Source organism: Marmota flaviventris, chromosome 6 (assembly GCF_047511675.1).
Source record: "Marmota flaviventris isolate mMarFla1 chromosome 6, mMarFla1.hap1, whole genome shotgun sequence".
Lineage (NCBI taxonomy): Eukaryota > Metazoa > Chordata > Mammalia > Rodentia > Sciuridae > Marmota > Marmota flaviventris.
The window spans coordinates 9,223,455-9,242,112 of record NC_092503.1 but is presented as its reverse complement, the minus strand read 5'-3'; the positions used below and the strand labels follow the sequence as shown (position 1 = coordinate 9,242,112).

The 18,658-nt window shown below is 41.2% G+C and overlaps 1 protein-coding gene across 1 annotated transcript in view; it reads left to right on the top strand.

Moving 5' to 3' along the window:
* Snx9 (sorting nexin 9) overlaps window positions 1-18,658 on the top strand; it is a 105,533-nt gene that overhangs the window by 44,787 nt on the left and 42,088 nt on the right. The window contains exons 3-4 of the mRNA XM_027939496.3: window positions 4,231-4,305; window positions 6,048-6,173. Coding sequence (XP_027795297.2) covers window positions 4,231-4,305; window positions 6,048-6,173 — 201 coding nt within the window. The remainder of the gene's footprint in view (window positions 1-4,230; window positions 4,306-6,047; window positions 6,174-18,658) is intronic.

The window sequence follows — 18,658 nt, the reverse complement described above, 5'->3', positions numbered from 1 at the left end:
TGTCTGTGTCTTAAAACACAATAGAAAATCCTATCCATGGTTTTAAAGGATGTCTTCTCCAGAAGGAGTGGAATCCTTGGGGCCATCACTGAGTACTCTGTGAGGCCCTGTGAGACTGCCTGCCCTGTCCTGCTGTACCCACTGTGTGTGTGTGGCTGCTTCCCACATGAACCAAGGAGTTCCTTGAGGCTGGAAACCAGGTTCTTCTGTTTCCTTGCCCTTTGTAGGCTAGACTATGTGTACTGTCTGGCCTGCAGTAGGCACATTATTTTCATTTTTAAATTATTTTATAAAATTTCAAATACATATTGGGAGAGAGAATATATTAACCATATCTTTGTCCCCATCGTCCCATTATCCAGTTTCAGTAATTATCAGCCCACCGTGGTCAGTCTCATGTCGTCTCTACTCCTGATTATCCCTCTAGCTTCCCTCTCCTGACCCCTTGCATCAAAGGTGTACAGATTCAAAAGCATTCAGTGTCATTTTTGAAGCAGATTTCGTTGTATCATTTCATGCATAAAGATTTCAAGCATGGCACAGTGGTGCTTTTCTGTAGTTCCGGACACTTGGGAGGCCAAGGCAGGAGGTTTGCTTGAGCCCAGTAATTTGAGGCCTGCCTGGACAACATACCAAGATCCTGGCTTACAATACAAAACCAAACAAAATATTTCAATATGTATCTCTGAGAAATGGAGCTGGTTTTAGACATAATGACAATACCATTCTATCCCACCCAACAAAATTATTGATTTCCTGGCCATGGCGTATGCCTGTAATCCCAGTGGCTCAGGAAGCTGAGACAGGAAGATCGTGAGTCCAAAGCCATCCTCAGCAATAGCGAGGTGCTAAGCAACTCAGTGAGACCCTGTCTCTAAATAAAATTCAAAAAATAGGGCTGGGGATGTGGCTCAGCAGTTGAGTGCACCTGAGTTCAATCCCCAGTATCCCCCCCCCAAAAAAGATAATCAGTTTCCTAATATTATCAAATAACCCATTAGCCCAATATCCATAGCCACATAAAACTTTGCTGATTTGAAAATTGAGCTTAAAAACTCACTAGAGTGTTAATGTTAGTAAACAGTATTAGATACACTCAACCTCGAGTTTGATAGGTTAGTGCAGAAGATCACGTTTTCTGTGATCTTTCCTGGGCTTATCCTTTGGGAATACATGTCCTAGAAAATGTGTTCAGCATCCTTTTATTCCATAAACTAAAGCATTGTAGATTTGAAGTTCATCCAAAATATTATTTTTCATTCAGTAATTTCACTGGGCTCCTTCCTACTGTGCATGAGACTGTGTACCAGGTACCCTGAAGAGTAAACCTCAAGACAGTCAGACCTCCTTCTCCGTAGGAACTTGTGATAGAAGAGGAATTCAAGGAGATCTACCTCAGGGTGCAGAGTTATTGGCCTGTTGCTGTTGGCAGCTCAGCAGAGGAGGAGGCTATTTCTATTTGTTTTAACCAGAATGAGCTTTGATGCAAAAGGAAATCTGACTAGGTGATCTTGAAGCTCTATTGAGGTTTCTTCAGACAGGACTGCCAAGACATCCCAGACAGAGTAGTTGCATCAAAGGTGTACAGATTCAAAAGCATTCAGTGTTTTTTTGTTGTTGTTTTAGCCATCTCAATTATCATTTGTTAACAGTTTAGAGCCAGGTGTTTGGCAAGTGCAATGTACGTAATCTTGAATGTGTTTTGCCATGAAGTCCCCAAGGTGGGCATGGGATGCTCAGATTAGGTAACTTGCCCGTGATCACTCTGCTTGTAAGTGACTGAAGAAGAGTCAAAGTTACATCTGTTCATCTTTGAAGCCTGTCCTTTTTTTGTCTGCTCTGTGGCCTGTTACGTGTAAACAGGTGTCCTAGAGCACAGGTGTGTATAAGCTGGTAGGAAATAGACTAAGAAAACTGTTTTTCAAAACTATCAGACCCCTCTGGGAGCCAGGCTATCGACTATGGGCTTCGTCTAGTGAGCTGTGCCTTCCTTGGAGGCTAGTGGTGGCTTTCGTTGTTATTGTTGTAGAGGAGGCTGGAGTCTCAGGATGTGATTTTGAGTTATGGCAATAGGAGGTGAAAGATGGAGGAGAAAGCTTGGAGCGCCAGGCCTGTGGGATGCAGTGCTTAAGCAGAGGAAAAAGGCAAGGGTTGCTGAGGCGCTCGGCCTTTGCACCTGAGAATGGCAGCTGCGTTAAAGGATGTTGGTCAGGTATGTCCAAGAATGTTAACTTTGGACATGCCAGGTGGGAAGAGCAGTGAACTGCCAGTCCTGCCCTGCAGGGTGGCGGCCGTTGAAACCTGGTGGTGCAGAGCTGGAGAGCAGGCTGGAGCAAGGTGCCAGGAAAGCTGAGGGTGCTGTTGGGAGAAGGGAAGGAGCAGACACAGGTGCGTCCCCAGATGCAGAGTGAGGACTGGCAGCACTAAGGTCAGGGAAGGACAAGGCAGTTGGCAGAGGTGATGGTAGGGTCTTCATAGTGACAGTATTTTAAGGACCTATTTTTATTGCCTTAGATGCAAAAAAGAATTACTGGGTAGAACCAAGTACATGTACTAATTTTGGATGATTTGTTAGGTATATATTAGCAAATAGGTTCCATTTTCTTTTTTTTTTTTTAGTATTTTTTTTAGTTGTTGATAGATTTTATTTCTTTATACGAGTGCTGAGAATCAAACCCAGTGCCTCACACATGCCAGGCAAGTGCCCTACCTCTGAGCCCCAGCCCCAGCCCTAGGTGCCATTTTCTTTTTTTTTAAAAACATTTATTTTTTTTGTAGTTGTAGTTAGACTCAATATGTTTATTTTTATTTATTTATATGTGGTGCTGAGGATCGAACCCAGGGCCGCACACATGCTAGGTGAGCACTCTACTGCTGAGCCACAACCCCAGCCCTCCATTTTCAATGGTAGTAAAAATTTTTTTATTTGCATAATTTTTTGTCCACTGAGTATTTCTTCATTTTCTAAGTAAAATAGTATTTCTTCCAGTCACTCTTGGCTTCAAAAAGTATCAAAGTTGTAATTTAAAATTATTTTTTAAAAAAATATGGTTAGATAACTATAATGTATATTTCAAAAAAGCTAAAAAAAAAAAAAGAATTTTGAATGGTTTCACCAAAAAGAAATAATAAATGTTTGAGGAGATAATTAAATTTACCATGATTTGAACATTACACAGTGTATTTGTGTATTGAAATATCACATGGCACCGCATTATCACATGGCACCCCATAAATGCATTCAGATTTTGTGTTAATTAAATAAGAATGTGGTTATCCAGATTCAGATAATTATTAACTAATTATGGCATTATTTACAAATGTAAGAAAACTATCTTCAGGAGAAAAAAGTAGAATTTTGTGGTGATAATATGTAGAAAACTGGGAAACTTGATATAATCAACTTCTGCAGCATAATTTAAGTCTATTAATATCTTTTATCTGGAAAAAACAAACCATGAATCAGTTAGCTTTTGCTGCATGACAGATGTTTCCAAAACTTTGTGGTTCAGACCAACACCTGTGTGTTATTGCACAGGAACCTACTTGTCAGCCAGTGGTTCTTCTGGTCTGGAATGCTGGTGTCTCCAGTCACCTGATGCCCACCCAGGGGCTAAATAGTCTGAGAGAGCCTCATCCATGTATCTCACAGTTCTCCTGGGCTGCAGGGCTGGCTTTGGGTTGAGCTACAGGAAGACTCATCATCTAACATCTCAAATTAATTCACATGGTGGCTTGGGGTTCCAAAAGAATGAGCTACAGTGTGTAGAGCCCCTTAAGGACAGGCTCTAAATGCCCCTAGACTGTTTCCACCTTGTTGTGTTGGCCAGAGAGGTCACAACAGGCAGTACAGGTGCAGGATGGGGATGTGCGTTCTTCACTTGACAAAACTGCAGATTAATTTTGTCATCTGCCACAGAGTGAATAGAAATCACAGATGATGGTGATCTAGGGAAAGGCTGTTTTCAGTCTTTGATCACTTATTATCAAAGTGCTATTTGGCTTGTTTGTAAATCACATCATTTTCTGGAGTAAAAAAGATTTAAAAATTTAAAATTTTGTATAGTGTAAACTCTGAAGTAATAAGAATCTTGATGTTTATCGATTTTCAGTCTAACAATTTATATTTGTAATATTTTACAAATACATTTATAACAATTTCCAAAGTGAAATTTCTACAGGAAATTCTAACTGTGGTCTTTTTCTTTTCTTTCTTGGTAACTTTATCAGGATGTGGGTGGAGGATGGCTGGAAGGAAGAAACAGCAAAGGAGAGCGAGGGCTCGTCCCCACAGACTACGTAGAAGTAAGAACTTCAAGCATCTTTTCATCATTTGTCAAAGCACAGCCAGATGACAGTAATATTTGTCAAAAAAAATCATAAAAATGCAAAAGTAATAATTATAAAAGAAAGAAATGCAAATTGTATAAAATATGGAAAATACATTGAAGAGGAACTAAGAAAATATATTACCTATAGATCCAAGCTCCAAAGAGTAACTACAGACATTTAGATTAAGTTCCTTTTAGTATTTCTGAATTAAAATTCTTACTTTTCCTTTGCTAGTGTTGTGTAATAGCTGGTGCCTGAATATGTTTATTGTAGTCAATTCACAAAATTTAAACAGATTTTCTCAAAGGGCACGCCTCTCAGTTCCTTCTCCCGTTTTCTTATGCAGAAGAGTGGCTTGAGTGCCCAGCTATGAGAATTGCCTTGTGCTCTGCTGTGATAGGTCCCAAGGACAGTGTCACAACACCCTGAAGGAGGTCCCTGCTTGGGACAGACCCATCAGAGACAAAACCCTCTTCTGAGTCAACTGCCTGGCACCCCCTGCTGGTAGTCTCTAGGTGTCTCAAAGAGTAATAGGTACTTGGTGCGCTTGCCTCTTGCCTCTGGTGCTTATTAGTCAAGTTGAAGATACATCAAGAAGTGCTTCAGCCCCCTCCAGTGGAGGGCAAGAGTGCCCTGAAGGTGTTTCCCTGGGGCCCAGCTATGGAGTGGGAAGGAAGGCTGCCTGTCTGTCCTTGATTGAGAGGGAGGGCTGGGGAGTCTGAAACCTTCAGGAGAATCTCAGGAGATCTGTAGATCTTCCTTCAGATACGTACACCCACACACCCCAACCTTGTCCCCATGGTTCACAGGCCTCTGAGCTCAGTCCATGGGTATGAGATTTAATCCTGTGTTAGCTCTGTGTGCTATGTATCTGGAATCCTAAAAGTGAACAAGATTAGGAAAAGGGTTTAAGTTGATATTGGCATTTTATTTTCTAGAATTCCACTTACTTCTAGAAAGAAATAGTCTTTTCACACATTCTTGGGTTTGCTTGTTCTTTAAGAATATAGACCACCTAAGTCAAATATGAACAGATCCAACAGGCAAAAATTCAGTAAGAACCTAGTTGAACTCAACAGCACTGTCAGTCAACTGGATATAATGGATGTCTGTGGACTTCCTCATAGAACAACAACAGAATGAACTTTCACCTCAAATTCACGTGAAACATCCTCAAGACAGACCATGTTCTGAACTATAAAACATACCTCAGCATGTTTAAAAGGAGAGGCCTGGGTGTGTAGCTCAGGGGTAGTAGAATGCTTGCCTAGTGTGCACAAAGGTTCTTAGTTTGATCCCCAACACACAATTTTTTTTAATTTTAAAAAAAATTTTAAGTACATACTCCTTAAAAAAAAAAGAGAGAACACATAAAATATTTGCTCTGAGACCACAGTGGAGTCAAACTCAAAATCGGTACAGAAAGATAGTTGGAAAATCCGCAAATACTGGGAATTTTTAAATACAATTCTAAATAGCATATGAATCAAAGAAGAAATAATATCAATAGAAATAACAGTTCAAGTAAAAATGAAAATGCAACTTATCAAAATTGTAGAATGCAGCAAAAGCAGTGCTTAGAGGAGAATTTTTAGCCTCAAAGAACATGAAGCCCTTTTCCAGAACAGAAGCTAACGCTTACTTGCCCTCAGAGGCTCCCACTGTGAAATGACCCTAATCTATGAAAATAATTGTGGTTTTTTTCTAATATTTAGATGTTACCTAATGATGGAAAAGATCAGTTTTCATGTGGAAATTCAGTGGCTGACCAAGCTTTCCTTGATTCCCTCTCAGCAAGTACAGTTCAAGTGAATTCGGCAGCCTCCAACAGCAGCAACCAGGTATGTTTCACATTGTCCTGCTGGTTACCATGGCTTTCCTGAAGGCAACGTGCATTGATGACAGCTTGTGCTGGGTCATAGCTATTGTCATTCCCTAATGCATATGCAGAGTAACTTTTAGGTTTGTTGTGTGGCATTTCTGCTGGGTATTAACAAAGAACTCGCCTGTTAAGCCTGCTAAAAACTGTTTTCAGAATCAATGATAAAAAAAAAAAAAAAGATAGATGTCAAAAGTTGCTTTTAAAAAGTCTGTGAACACAAATCCCAAAGTTGCAAATACTCTCTGGAAAGAAGAGAAGGGTTCTGTTGTGGAGGTAGTCAGTGTCAGAGCTTGGGCAGGATCGGGGCCTGAGAACAGGGCTCCCTCTGTCAGAGTTGGAGGCCCCTCATGCTGCCCTAGAAGGTAAAAGTTCTGAGCAGATCCAGGCATTCAGCAGTTGTGCAATTATCATGTTGCTTTAAGAAGACTTAGAAGAGTTAAAATAATTTGAGAGAAATAATAGCAGAACTTTACATTTGTTTTTATTAAAATTTGACCAGTTTAGGTGAATGTGCTTAGTACATTTATATACTTAATGCTTAATCAGAATGAGTGACATGGGTATCAAAGAAGATGGGTATCAAAATGTTGTTGCCATGTACATCTTTAAGAACAAATGGGCACTAGGTTCAGTGCATGCCTGTAATCTCAGTGGCTGGGGAGGCTGAGGCACGTGGATCACAAGTTCAAAGTCAGCCTCAGACTGAGCAAGGCCCCAAGCAACTCGGCAAGACCCTGTCTCTAAATAAAATATAAAAAAGAGCTGGGGATGTGGCTCAGTGGTTAAACACCTCTGGGTTCAATTCCGGTATCAAAAATGGGGGGCTTTATGAGGTGTTATTTCTTGGTAATTTTTTTAACTACATAAAGTATTTTAAATTATGTTAAGCCTAATCCTTTTCAAGGATGTGATTTTGCTTACATGCTCTATCCTCTAAACCTTCTAAAAGTGCTATCAGAGTACTATTGCCATAGATTAACTGTAGATTCTGTACATTTAAAAATAGTTTTTATACATATCAAGAGTTACAAGTTGTCTGTCCCAGATCTTTAAAATTCAGAGGCAAACCAGGTACCATGGTGCACACTGTAACCTTAGCAGCTCAGGAGGCTGAGGAAGAAGTATTGCAAGTTCAAAGCCAGCCCCAGCAACTTAGCAAGGCTATGAGCAACTCAGCGAGACTCTTGTCTTTAAATAAAATGTAAAACAGGGTTGCAGATGTGGTTCAGTAATTAAACGCCTTAGTGTCAATACCTCGTTCAAAAAAAAAAAGAATCGAGACAACATGGTCACAGCAGTTAAACATCTTTCTACCCTTTGTTACTATAATCCTTGAACATTGGTCACTTAAAGGTTACTCACTATGACATGTAAAGAAATAGTACTTTCACCTTACCTGGTTTTCCAGGGATTCTCAAGCTGAGCACTGTTGACATTAGAGGCCTGATGCCTCCCACGGCCACCCCCTGCCCCACCCCCTCCTTTGTGCTGCAGGATGCGCACACACAGCTGTGGCAGCCACGGATGTTGCCAAGTGTCCCCTGGGAGCAGATGCAATCCATTTGAGATTCCCTGAATTATGTAAAGACATCCTCATGAAGTGGGCTTGTGTGAAAGTAAAGGGCAGCATTTTAATAAGAGGGGAACACGATGGAGTGACCATAGAGTGAATGGAGGAAGCAGCCTCTTTAATTCTGGGAACGTACCTCAGCCGTTGTCTTAGGAAAGACTAGCCAATGACACAAACTCAAAGATTCAAATCTTGTTTTGTTAAAAAGTAATATAAATTAGCAGTATTCAAGTGTAGTGATAACTGATTAGTATAAATCTTAATTTTTTTCCAGGTTATTAAGAAAATAGTAAATCCAATTTTTGAAAAACTGGATTTTATTAATCCAGTCTAACACTAAATCCTTATTTAAAATTTTTTTTTTTAGTTATAGATGGATCCAATATCTTTATTTTATTTATTTATTTTTATGTGGTGCTGAGAATCGAACCCAATGTCTCCTGCATGCAAGGCAAGTGCTCTACCACTGAGCTACAACCCCAGCCCTAAATCAAATCCTTTGAAAACAAAGAAAAGTTGAGCTACAAGTGAAAATAAAATCCAGAAAGTCTGACCATGATTAATTTATTTGAATTTAATGTAAGAACTAATAAGTTAACAGCTATCTCCAATCTCGGTTATCTGGGATATGAGAATGATTTAAATAGGCTATAAATATGGTATGTTTTTTTAAATGCTCTGAAAGGTGTTTTGAGTGAGAAACCAGACAACCATTATTGGTTGGTAGCTTTAAATTTTTTTGCTCCCAGGTTTGCCCATTCTCTGGCCCTTGCTGTCTCCCAGGGCATGGCTTTGTTTTGAGACAAGTAATATAGGCAACTTTTTTTTTAAAATGACCTTTGACTCTGGAATGCATTTCTAAACCTGATACATGTCTAGCAGACAGAGGGAATCAGTACATTTAAGTCGAAAAGTAATATTAAACTAGGAAAAGTACTTCTAATAGGTTATACAGATGTAGGATAGTTCCATTAACATACAAAGAACCCTTGTAAATCTATAAGAAAAAAATAAACAACTCAGGAAAAAATGGGCAAAAGGTATAAAGAAATGGTTCATTGTTTAAAATATATAATATATTTTATATATGTATACATATATATAGATAAATTACATATAATATATCTAACTTGGGGAAACTGCCATTCCAAGCTTCTTCCATCAAATAGCAGAGGATGAGAACATTTCAGTAATACCTGGTGGGACAAAGGTGTGGTCAGGGAGGAGTTCTGATACCAAGCTGGTGAAGGGTAAATTGGCGAAGCTTTTTGGGGTGGTTGGTGATGTGGTCTCTGCGGTGCATTAGCTCACCCAGCAGTGCAGAGTTCATCCTGCACGTCCGCTCTCAGATCATGGGCTCTGGACAAGAAGCTTACGCTGCAGCTTTGTTTCTAATAGCAAAATGAAATGACGTGTCTGTCATCAGGGCTGGTCCAGTGAAGCACAGGATGCTATGCCATGGCTGCCATAGGAGGGATGTGGGGTTGAGATGTGTAGATGGGGTGATGCAGAACTTCTTTTTGAAAGGCACCGCAGTGTGGGTGATGTTATATTTAACATGTGTTTAAGCACACATGCACACAGCCCTCCCTGCGTGAGCACAGCTCTGATTGTTGTCTTCCTGGAATACAGGTTTCGTGTGAGGTGGTTGAGGACGGCCAGCCCATGGCCTTTGGAAGGGGAGGGTCATTTCCATGGGTGATCCCAGTCTCCCTGTTCTCTGGTTTTACAGTTTCATATTAGCACTGTACCACTAGGAAAAGTCAGTAGCAGGTGGTGGTGAGTCCCAGAAACTGTTAAAAGTCACATTAATAGCTGTCCTTGTCTCTGTCACCCATTCATTGATGGACAAGTTATGTCAATTGCCTCGGTTCTAAAAAGGGTCTCGCTGTACATCTTTAAAAACTCAGATCTCTGCTTCTGTTAGAATCCTTACTTTGGAGAAGTTATTGGAAAGATATTCTTGTACTTAATAACAATGGGATTAAACTTTAATTAAAAGTTTGATAAACCTGTGTGTTTTATCTGAAGGATTTGGGCTTGAGAGATTTTTCTGTTTTCTTTAAATACTAGAAAGATATGCATAATTGGAAAAACTCTGCTTCTCATTTTGTTAAAATCTTAATGACACGGAATTCCTCGAATCTCTCTCCTCCTTGGCTTCAATTTCTCCTGGTCTCCCTTCACCCCCACCAAGGCCTGCGGGGCAGAGGAAGCTTTGGGGTCAGACCCAGGCTGATGTCTGGCTGAGGTCAGACGCCTGCTTCCTGGGGGTTGGCAGGGGAGGCCGCAGGGTAAAGGGTGGCGGATACATGGGAGATATTTCAGAAGTACTGTTCTTCCTTCCCACCTCTTCCCTTTCCAGGGGCTCCTCTGTCCTTCTTTTTTGTTCCATCCTTTCTCCTCTTATACCCTCCCTAATCGTAGAGATGATTCTTTAAAAATGTCTCCCACTCTTGAGTTTCCCATTTGCCCAATTTCTAGTTTTTTGCCCAACAGTTCTTGTCTGCTAGTCTCTTCTGTATCTCAAACTCAGCTTCAAAATTGCTCATGATTTCCCCACAAAACTAGTTTCTCTTCCTGACCTTCCCTGAATGTTACTTTTTTTCTGTGCCCTCCTTTTATTCTATTTTAAAACTCCCAAGTGCTATCATAAGCCCTCATTATTGATAGGTATGTTCTCTGTTCTTTATATATGTAAGGGGAGGGGAAGGACTGAGAACCATTGCAATGCCCTAATGGAGTCTCTCTCTGAAATCATCCTCCAGAGGTAGCATAGCGTGGCATCAGGCTCCAGGCCAAATTGCCTAGGTTTTAATCCCAGATCTCATACTTTCTGTGTGACTTAGGGTAAGCTATTTAATCTCTCTGTGCCTCACTTCTACAACCTCATAGGATTATTGGAAAGAATAGTAAATGAAAAAAACGGTCCTAAAGTATTTAGAACAATAGTTGGTACTTAGTGGTGGTTTAATAATTGTTCTCTTATATACCTCTAAAACAAGCCATTAAATATGTCAGTTCTTTGCTTAAGAAACTCTAGGGACTCTATATTGGCTCCTGAACCAGCTATCTGCTATAAGTCAGAGGGCTGTCCCAGGAGGCAGTCACTACTTTGAGTAAGGCAAAGTTCCGCAAGCAGACTCTGAACACCTGCACGTGGGGAAACTGTAGAAGAAATTCATCTGAACTTATGGTTACATTTCTGAGTCCTCTGCATGGCCCCATCCATGCCCTTAGGGATGTGTCTGCTGCAGCCACACTGGCTGTGCACCCGGCCCTGGGGCTGTCCACCTGTTCTCTGCACCCTTGACTCTCCTAGGGATGGCGGCACACTCCTTCCATTTACTGTCATCCATCTACCCGTTTGAGGTTCAGCTCACACACGATGTCTTTCATGAAACCTGCTTTTGTTTCTCTTCACTCCTCCTCTGTCCTTCCTCTGGGTTCTCTTAGCACGATTTGTGATTCCAATTCAAATTATATCGCTCATTTGTAAATTTCTAAGCCTGATAAGCAAAGATTGTATCTTTTCCATTCCCAATAACTTATAAGAAGCCTTGCACTGTAACCAAGTGCTCTGAGCTTATTTGAATTATTTTTCTCAGGCCTGGGGTTGTGGCTCAGTGGTAGAGCACTCACTTAGCAGGTACGAGGCCCTGGGTTCGATCCTCAGCACCACATAAAAAAAAGTAACAAATAAATGAATTATTTTTCTCAGTCATAAATACATCACAAGGTGCTTCACAGTGTTAGTATTGTGAAATGCACAGATTTCAGCTATGTGTGTTCTGAGCATTGGCTGGAGGCCCGAGAGCTGTCTGCCAGTAGCCATTGTCCTTCCCTCTGATAGGTCATACAATCAAAAACGTCACCTGCTCTTACAGAAAACTCACTGGGATTGTTAATTACTTTTTTCACAGTTTGGATATTAAATACATACACAAAGTTAAGTGGTTATTTAGGGACATAACTTCTTCCTATTATGCAGAAACTTTCCATATCATATTTGTTGTGACGTAATTTTTATTGGCTTTAGCCAATAAAATTATTCTTATCCCTTTAGGGATAAGAAGAGCAATATAGTTTGCTTTCTTGTGTCTCAAAAGAAGTCCATTTTTAGACCACTTAAGGCTATTTTTAGACCATTTTAAACCAGTAAAAAAAAAAAAACCTTCACGAAAGTATTAGATTTGCTTATTTCATTACCTCAGGTGAGACTTATAATGCCCTAGATGGCTCATAACTGCCTGCTGAACTTGCCTCTCTAAAAGCCTGTGTGGGAAAGGCTACCCTTCCCATCCCCCACATGAATCTACTTGATTACAGGACTTTTTAAGGAAGACTTTGTACTGGTGTCCATACTAACCTCATTTCAGATGCTTGACTCCTATCAGGTGACAGCTCGATTCCTCTGGGGGACTTTTCAAGAATACATGCTAATGAGATCTGTTGTAAAGGTGGTTTCTGTTGTTGCTTGTTTTAGTCTAATTGGAAACAAATGTCAAAAACAAAGGGTTTTTGTTTTCAACCTGAAAGCTACAATAATCAGGGCCTTGAGCAGCAGTCAGCAGCTGCTGTCAGCAGTGCCCATAAAAGGCCATTTCACCTGGACTTCTGTTAGGCAGGTCTGTCGCAAAGGAAGCTGTGTTGGCTGGCTGTGGCATCATCTATTCCCTGTGTAAACCTACCTGTTAAGACTTTGGGCTAGCAAAGTACATAAACCGTCTAAGGTAACAGAAGTATTACCCATCTATTTTGCCACTCCATTTATTATCCAATTATTTAAATAATTAACGCCTGAAATTGACGTCTGTGGGTTGGCATGTGAACTAGCAGGGGAATTTTAAGTAACTAGACTTGTTTTGGTATCTCCCCGTCTGTGGTCTTGCTGCACCTGGCCTAAGTGCATCTGGTGTGTCCTGGGTTCATCTTCATTGCTAAAGCGGTGTGTGCACTTATCTCTTAAGCAGTGTTTCTCATCATAGAGGTTCATCTGTAGAACCAGATCATGACTTTTAAATTCAAGTTTTGTAAGGAACTAAATAGGAAATTTCCAAGTCTTCTGTATTTTGGTTAGGATTTTTACCAGTTAGGCCCATGGATTTACATTGATTTAGTGGGTTTCAACTTGAATGCTTTTTGTTTGTTTTTTGAGGGGCGGGGGTATCTGGCTTTTTGAGGGGGGCTTTTAAGGTTGTCACTTTTTGGGATACCACTTGACCTGTTTCCTCATTTGATTTTTGAACCCTTCTTGCTCTTAAATATTGCTGATTCTGTCATCTGTGTCATCACTGAGTCAGCGTCAATTGGTTTTTACCTTGTTATTTTCCCACTTTTTTCATGCTTGGTAATTTTTTACTAGATGGTAGAATTCAGGCCCTTTGGGGTAAGAGTAAAATCTTTTGTCATTCTGTTTAAAATGTGTCTGTGCATAGGAAGCAGATATTTGCTTCCTGTTCCCCTTTCTAACACAGTTGGCACATGGTTATTAGATATTTGGTGAATGAGAAATGTCTGAAAAAGATTTTGTTATTGTAGTCATGTGGAAAGTGATATTCAAAACAAAACAAACAAACAAATCAAAAAACCTCAATCTTCTCCAAACAGCCTTCTTGCTTAGTGAACGAATGGGTAACTTTCTTTCTGTTCATTTTCCTTGTGTATACCCTTGGGGAAAGTCTTGGCCTGGAAGTTTGCAGCCTTTTAAAAGTGGATAATCTTTACCTTTCCTTTTCAGTAAGTTCTTACCTCACCTAATATGCAGGCCAGTTTTAATTTTCCCACTGTCCCAGAACGTCCTTGACAGCTGACTTGTGAACAAGTATCCTTGATGGGACCCAGCATTACGTTACATTACATCCGATTGTGTCCTTTTAAATTTCCTTTTTATCAAAACTAGCACAAGGCCTACTTTTAAATTCTGACTTAGACTGTTCTTTAGAATTCCTGTCTGCTGGATTTGTCTGGTTGTTTCTTTGTGGTATTAAGTTGTTCCTTTATCCCCGTTATTTTCTACAAGTTGTATAGATATAACTTATCTATGGGCTTAATGGACTCAATTGGACATTTTAGGTAAGAATGTAACACAGGTCATGTTGCACATTTCACGTTCTCTCAGCCGCTGAGGTTGATCAGAGCAAACCCTGGTTCAGGTCGGTGCCAGTCTTTTGCCTCCGTCACGTGCTTTCTCCTCCTGCCCGTAAGCTGTCTGGTGTAACTTAGCACTGTTAGCCCCTCACCTCCTGGCTCCCTCCACGTGCAGCCCTTGCCTGAAGCAGTGCTGTTGTTCCTTCTGGGGCCGGACTGGCTTGCCACTGTTTCCCTCCATCAGCCGGAGCCAGGCAGCTACCGTGAATTAGAAATTGAGTATAAATGTAGAATGCTTTCTCTTTAATTATCAGTTTTCAGAGTTAGGTGTTGTTTCATGGCTGCTCAGACTAGTGATTGAGTTTTCCTTTCTTCTGGTTTTAGTACCGTGGGCCCATGGATTTACATTGATTCAGTGTGCTTCAACATGAGTGTTTTGAAATTTGTTTTTTGGGGTTTTTTTTTTGGGGGGGGGTGCTTTTAAAGTTGTCACCTCTTGGGAGTCCATTTTGCCTATTTCCTCTCCCCATATGATTTTTGAAAGCTTCTTGCTCTTAAATATTGCTGATTCTGTCATCTGTGTCATCACGAGTCAGCATCAACTGGTTTTTACTTTGTTATTGGTCATATTTTCCCACTTTCTTATGCTGGTCAGTTTTTATTACATGGCAGACATTGTGATTTTTAACCTTGTAATATGGTGGATAATTTTGCATTCCCATAAATGTTTTTCAGCCTTGATATGGTATAGACTTTAGTTACTTTGAAACTCTCCTTCTTTCCAGTTCTATTTTTAAACTTCTACAAGTGGGACCAGAGTACATTCACTCTAGACATGTTTTTGCCCTTCAACTGAAGCAGAGCCCTGTATTGCTGTGTCTGGTGCACTGTGAGGTCAGTTTCTGTACCAGCTGGAGGAACAGCCCTGTGAGGATTGTCCTTTGTTCTGACATGTGATTCTTTCCCTGATGGGGCAGTTTCTTCACATGAGGTGTTGGTCAGGTGTCAGCTTCAGATCTGGGGTGTCCTTGGCAGTGCTCTGCCTCACATGCCAGTTCTGCTGCCCCAAGTGAGAGACCCCTGTGCTTTGTAGGTTCTCCATCCCTTACGTGTGACCTGGAAAATCTCTTCAGGCAGTAATCTAGGGCAGCTGTAGGGTTTACTTTGTTATTTCTTGTGTCCCAAGAGTTCATTGCCTGATATCCAGCAATTTGAAAACAGTTTTCTGTTTGTTAGTTTTATTAATTTTAGTTGGGAATGTAAACTGGTCCATGTTACTCCATCTTGATTTTCTTCGTGCATAAATTGAATTCCAGATTTATGTTTATTTACATCTGTAAAATGAGAATAATGAGAGATACCTGGAAAAGTACACGCTCACTACACTGCAGACTTCACCAGCACTGACTCCCCACTGCACGGCTGTGGGGCTGGGATTTGAGGCCAGGAAGCTGCTCCACAGTTGTGCTCTTGACAACAGTGCTGCAGTCTGGCCGTTGGCTGGCGTTGTGGGGTCCAGTCAGTCACTCATCTCACAAAGCTGCTGCCCTGCAAGCCAGGGAGAACCTTGGCACACACACACAGGATGTTTGCTCCTGTGTTCATGGACTGACCAGTCCATCCTGCTCACAGCAGGGATTGGTAGGACCCACTGGTGCCTCTGTGTTAGCTTCGAGGTGACAAAGTGGCTTTGTTGATCCTGGCTGGTCTCTCACTTGTCTAGTACCTTTAAAAGCAAAATATTCAGAACCTTGGCATTTTGAAACCTTGGCTGTCCTTTCCCTGGAGTTTGTTTTGGTGGCTGCGTGACATGCATGACTTTGGCTCCATTCCTTCTGTGCAGCTTTATTATTACTTCGGGTGCTTCAGTGATGCTGTATTCTGATACCGGGCAGCAGATTTGAGAAGGTAAACTGCACTGCTGTTGATTGGGGCCTTTGCATGTGGTGTTTGGAGTGAGTGGCACGCTAGATTGTTGTGGCTAATTTAGCCCTGCCACCCGTTTGCTGTTCCTGGGAAAGGCTTTGGTTTACTTTTTCTCACCCGTTCACTGAGCACCTTTTTTATTTCAAGGTGGATATTTTGGCTCAGATTGGTTGTGTTGAAGGTCTTAGCCAGTCACCACCCTCTTCGTCTTCTCCTTCTCCTTCTTCTTCCATTAATAAGGTAAATTCCAATTTGAATGCGAGAGAAAATAAATATTTAATGACCTTTAAAGTCATCTTTTCCTCCCAAGCAAGGGAATAGTTTCAGGTTGTGTCCTAGGAAAGCTCTCTTGGCAGCCTAAAGCGTGGACTGCTAAAGAATCCAGACCTTGGAGGCCTTTGAGCTGAGAAGGGTTTGTGGAGTTGTCCCGGGGGCAGTAGCGCTGAGGACAGTCAGTCAGGAAGAGCTTGGTACCATGCAGGGCCAAAAAGAAGAGTCTGAAAATGTCACTCTGCAGAAATGAGAGAGGAGGGGAAGTTAGAAGAAAAGACTAGAGAGGTTCCTGAGAGCTTGAACCTCAGCCAGGAGGCAGAGTGGGTTATTGTAGGAGCAGCCTCTGCAGTTGAGAAACCACAGGGATTATTGGGGTTGAGAACAAAGAAGTTACTGGCCGCAGGAGCCTTAAAGCAGATCCTTGTAGCCCTTAGGTGCTTAGTGTCATCTCTTTATTTTAAAGTTGCTCTAGTAACATGATGTGTCATTGAAAACATTTGGAAATATAGCTGTCCGACCTTTTCCTTGGTAGCATAAATTGATAGTTGTACCATTCAGATGAAGATTTGCTCGAAGACTGCTGGTCTTCGTTCTTTATATTTTAGACAAGCCCCTTCTCATTAAGGAAACCTCTGCTAAATGTGTTCTACTGTAAGGTATCATGTTAAATGCTCTATATGCATTATGTCATTTAATATCTTAACAAAACCCGGAAGAAGAAAATAATGTTGTTATACCCATTTTAGAAGCATGAATGCTAGGAGGGTGAAGCCAGCTGCCCACATTCACACAGCTAACCAGGGTGAAGCTGGGATCTAAACCTCTACTAGTTTTAGAACCCAAGTTCTTAATCACTATACCCATGTGCAGTTTACTTGAATCAGATTCCACCAGTTTCATGATGTGATTTAAAATCCACCCAGTGGACTAGTATTCTCCTAGTGCATATTTTACCCATATTATATAAAGTCATGTGCCATATTGAAATGTGTTGGTCAGTGACAGATTACATATATGACTGTGGCGCCCTGTAAGAACATAATGAAGCTCAGAAAGCCCCCTCACCTAGTGATGTGGTTGCTGACTTATGATACCACTGGTTGCTGGTGTTGAGTTCTGCTCCCTCAAATGTTGAAGTTTGAACATTAGAGAAGCCCACCTAAGAAAGCATATAAAGCAGGGGTTTATTTAAAATGTGGTAACATAGACTTCTCCCTGGAGGGCGAAGGGGGCCATAGCTGGTATCCTGGTATCCTCCAGAAGCGAGACGTTCTGCCCTTTTTATATGTCCTAGGCTTCTTTTGTTCTGCCCTCTTCCCCTTCTCTCTCTCCTTCCTGTGTACATGACTAGGCCTAGAAAATGCTCGGTGGGATAGCCAAAAGGTGGGGAACGGGTAGCCTGATGGGGGAAAGGCAGGATGATGCAACCAAGGACACTTAACCCCTCCTTGTAGGGAGGGGCAATTCTTGGGACAGGTTACCTTAGCAACAGGTTGGAGAAGGGGCAGGTTCTTGATAAGGGTGGAGGAAAGGCTCTGAAGGAATTAATATTCAATCCTTCAGGGAACAGTCTCCAGCTTCCCAGACTCACTCAAAATTGGCCTCCTTGATCCGACCTGACTTTGATTTACCTTCATCTATGCTGATTGGCTGTCTAATTCTGGCTTCACTAACGTGATAGCTCAGTGCTTTATGCAGGTGTCTTTAGTGATGCTCTTGTAAGACCCCCACACTGCTAATCCTGTAAAAGAGGTACATGCATTTATGTACAGCACATTCTATTCACTAATGATAATAAAGGGTCTGTTACCAGTTCTGTATTTACTATGCTATACTGTTTATCCTATTCTTTTAGAGTGTATTCTTTTATTTATTTAATTTTCTGATCTTCATTGAAACAGTCTGCTGTGTTACACCAGCAATAGCCTCTTACATACTGTGTTGCAGCGTCTCTGATTGAATCATTCTGTTGAACTTGATTTAATCTCAGGTTGTTTGTTTCGTTGTGGCCCTAGGAGCACTAGGCGATACCACATGTGCTATACAACCTCCGTGTATAATGGGCTGTATCATCTGGACATGTCCTGGGTGGTGTTTGTTTAACAAATACTTAATTTACTGAGCACTTACTGCGTGTCAGGCACTGAGTTCATAGGCACCAGGAGATGGCAGGTGACTCCAGGGAACACAGCCCTTCCCTGTATCTCCTGTGTATCTTCTCTCCAAGCTCAGAAGACAGTGATTGTCCGTGCAAATTTTGTTTGTTGACTTTTCCAACATTTTGTTAAAATCTTAAGCACAGAAAAGGTAAGTGAATTTCATAGTAAATAATCACATACCCACCTTCTAGATTTTACCATTATCCAAGCTCCTTATTCCGTCTATGCCTGCATCTTCCAACTTTTCTACAGTATCTGAGACAGCTTTCATAACTCCGAAGGTATGATTTTTAAGCCCATGGTGGTGTCATGTTCTAAAAATAAATTTTTCCGTGGTTTGCTAAAAATCACTTATTCTGTGATCAATCACAGCAAGTTATTTTCTTTCTCTCCCCCCACCCGTCCCTGCCTCAGCCCTGGGGATTG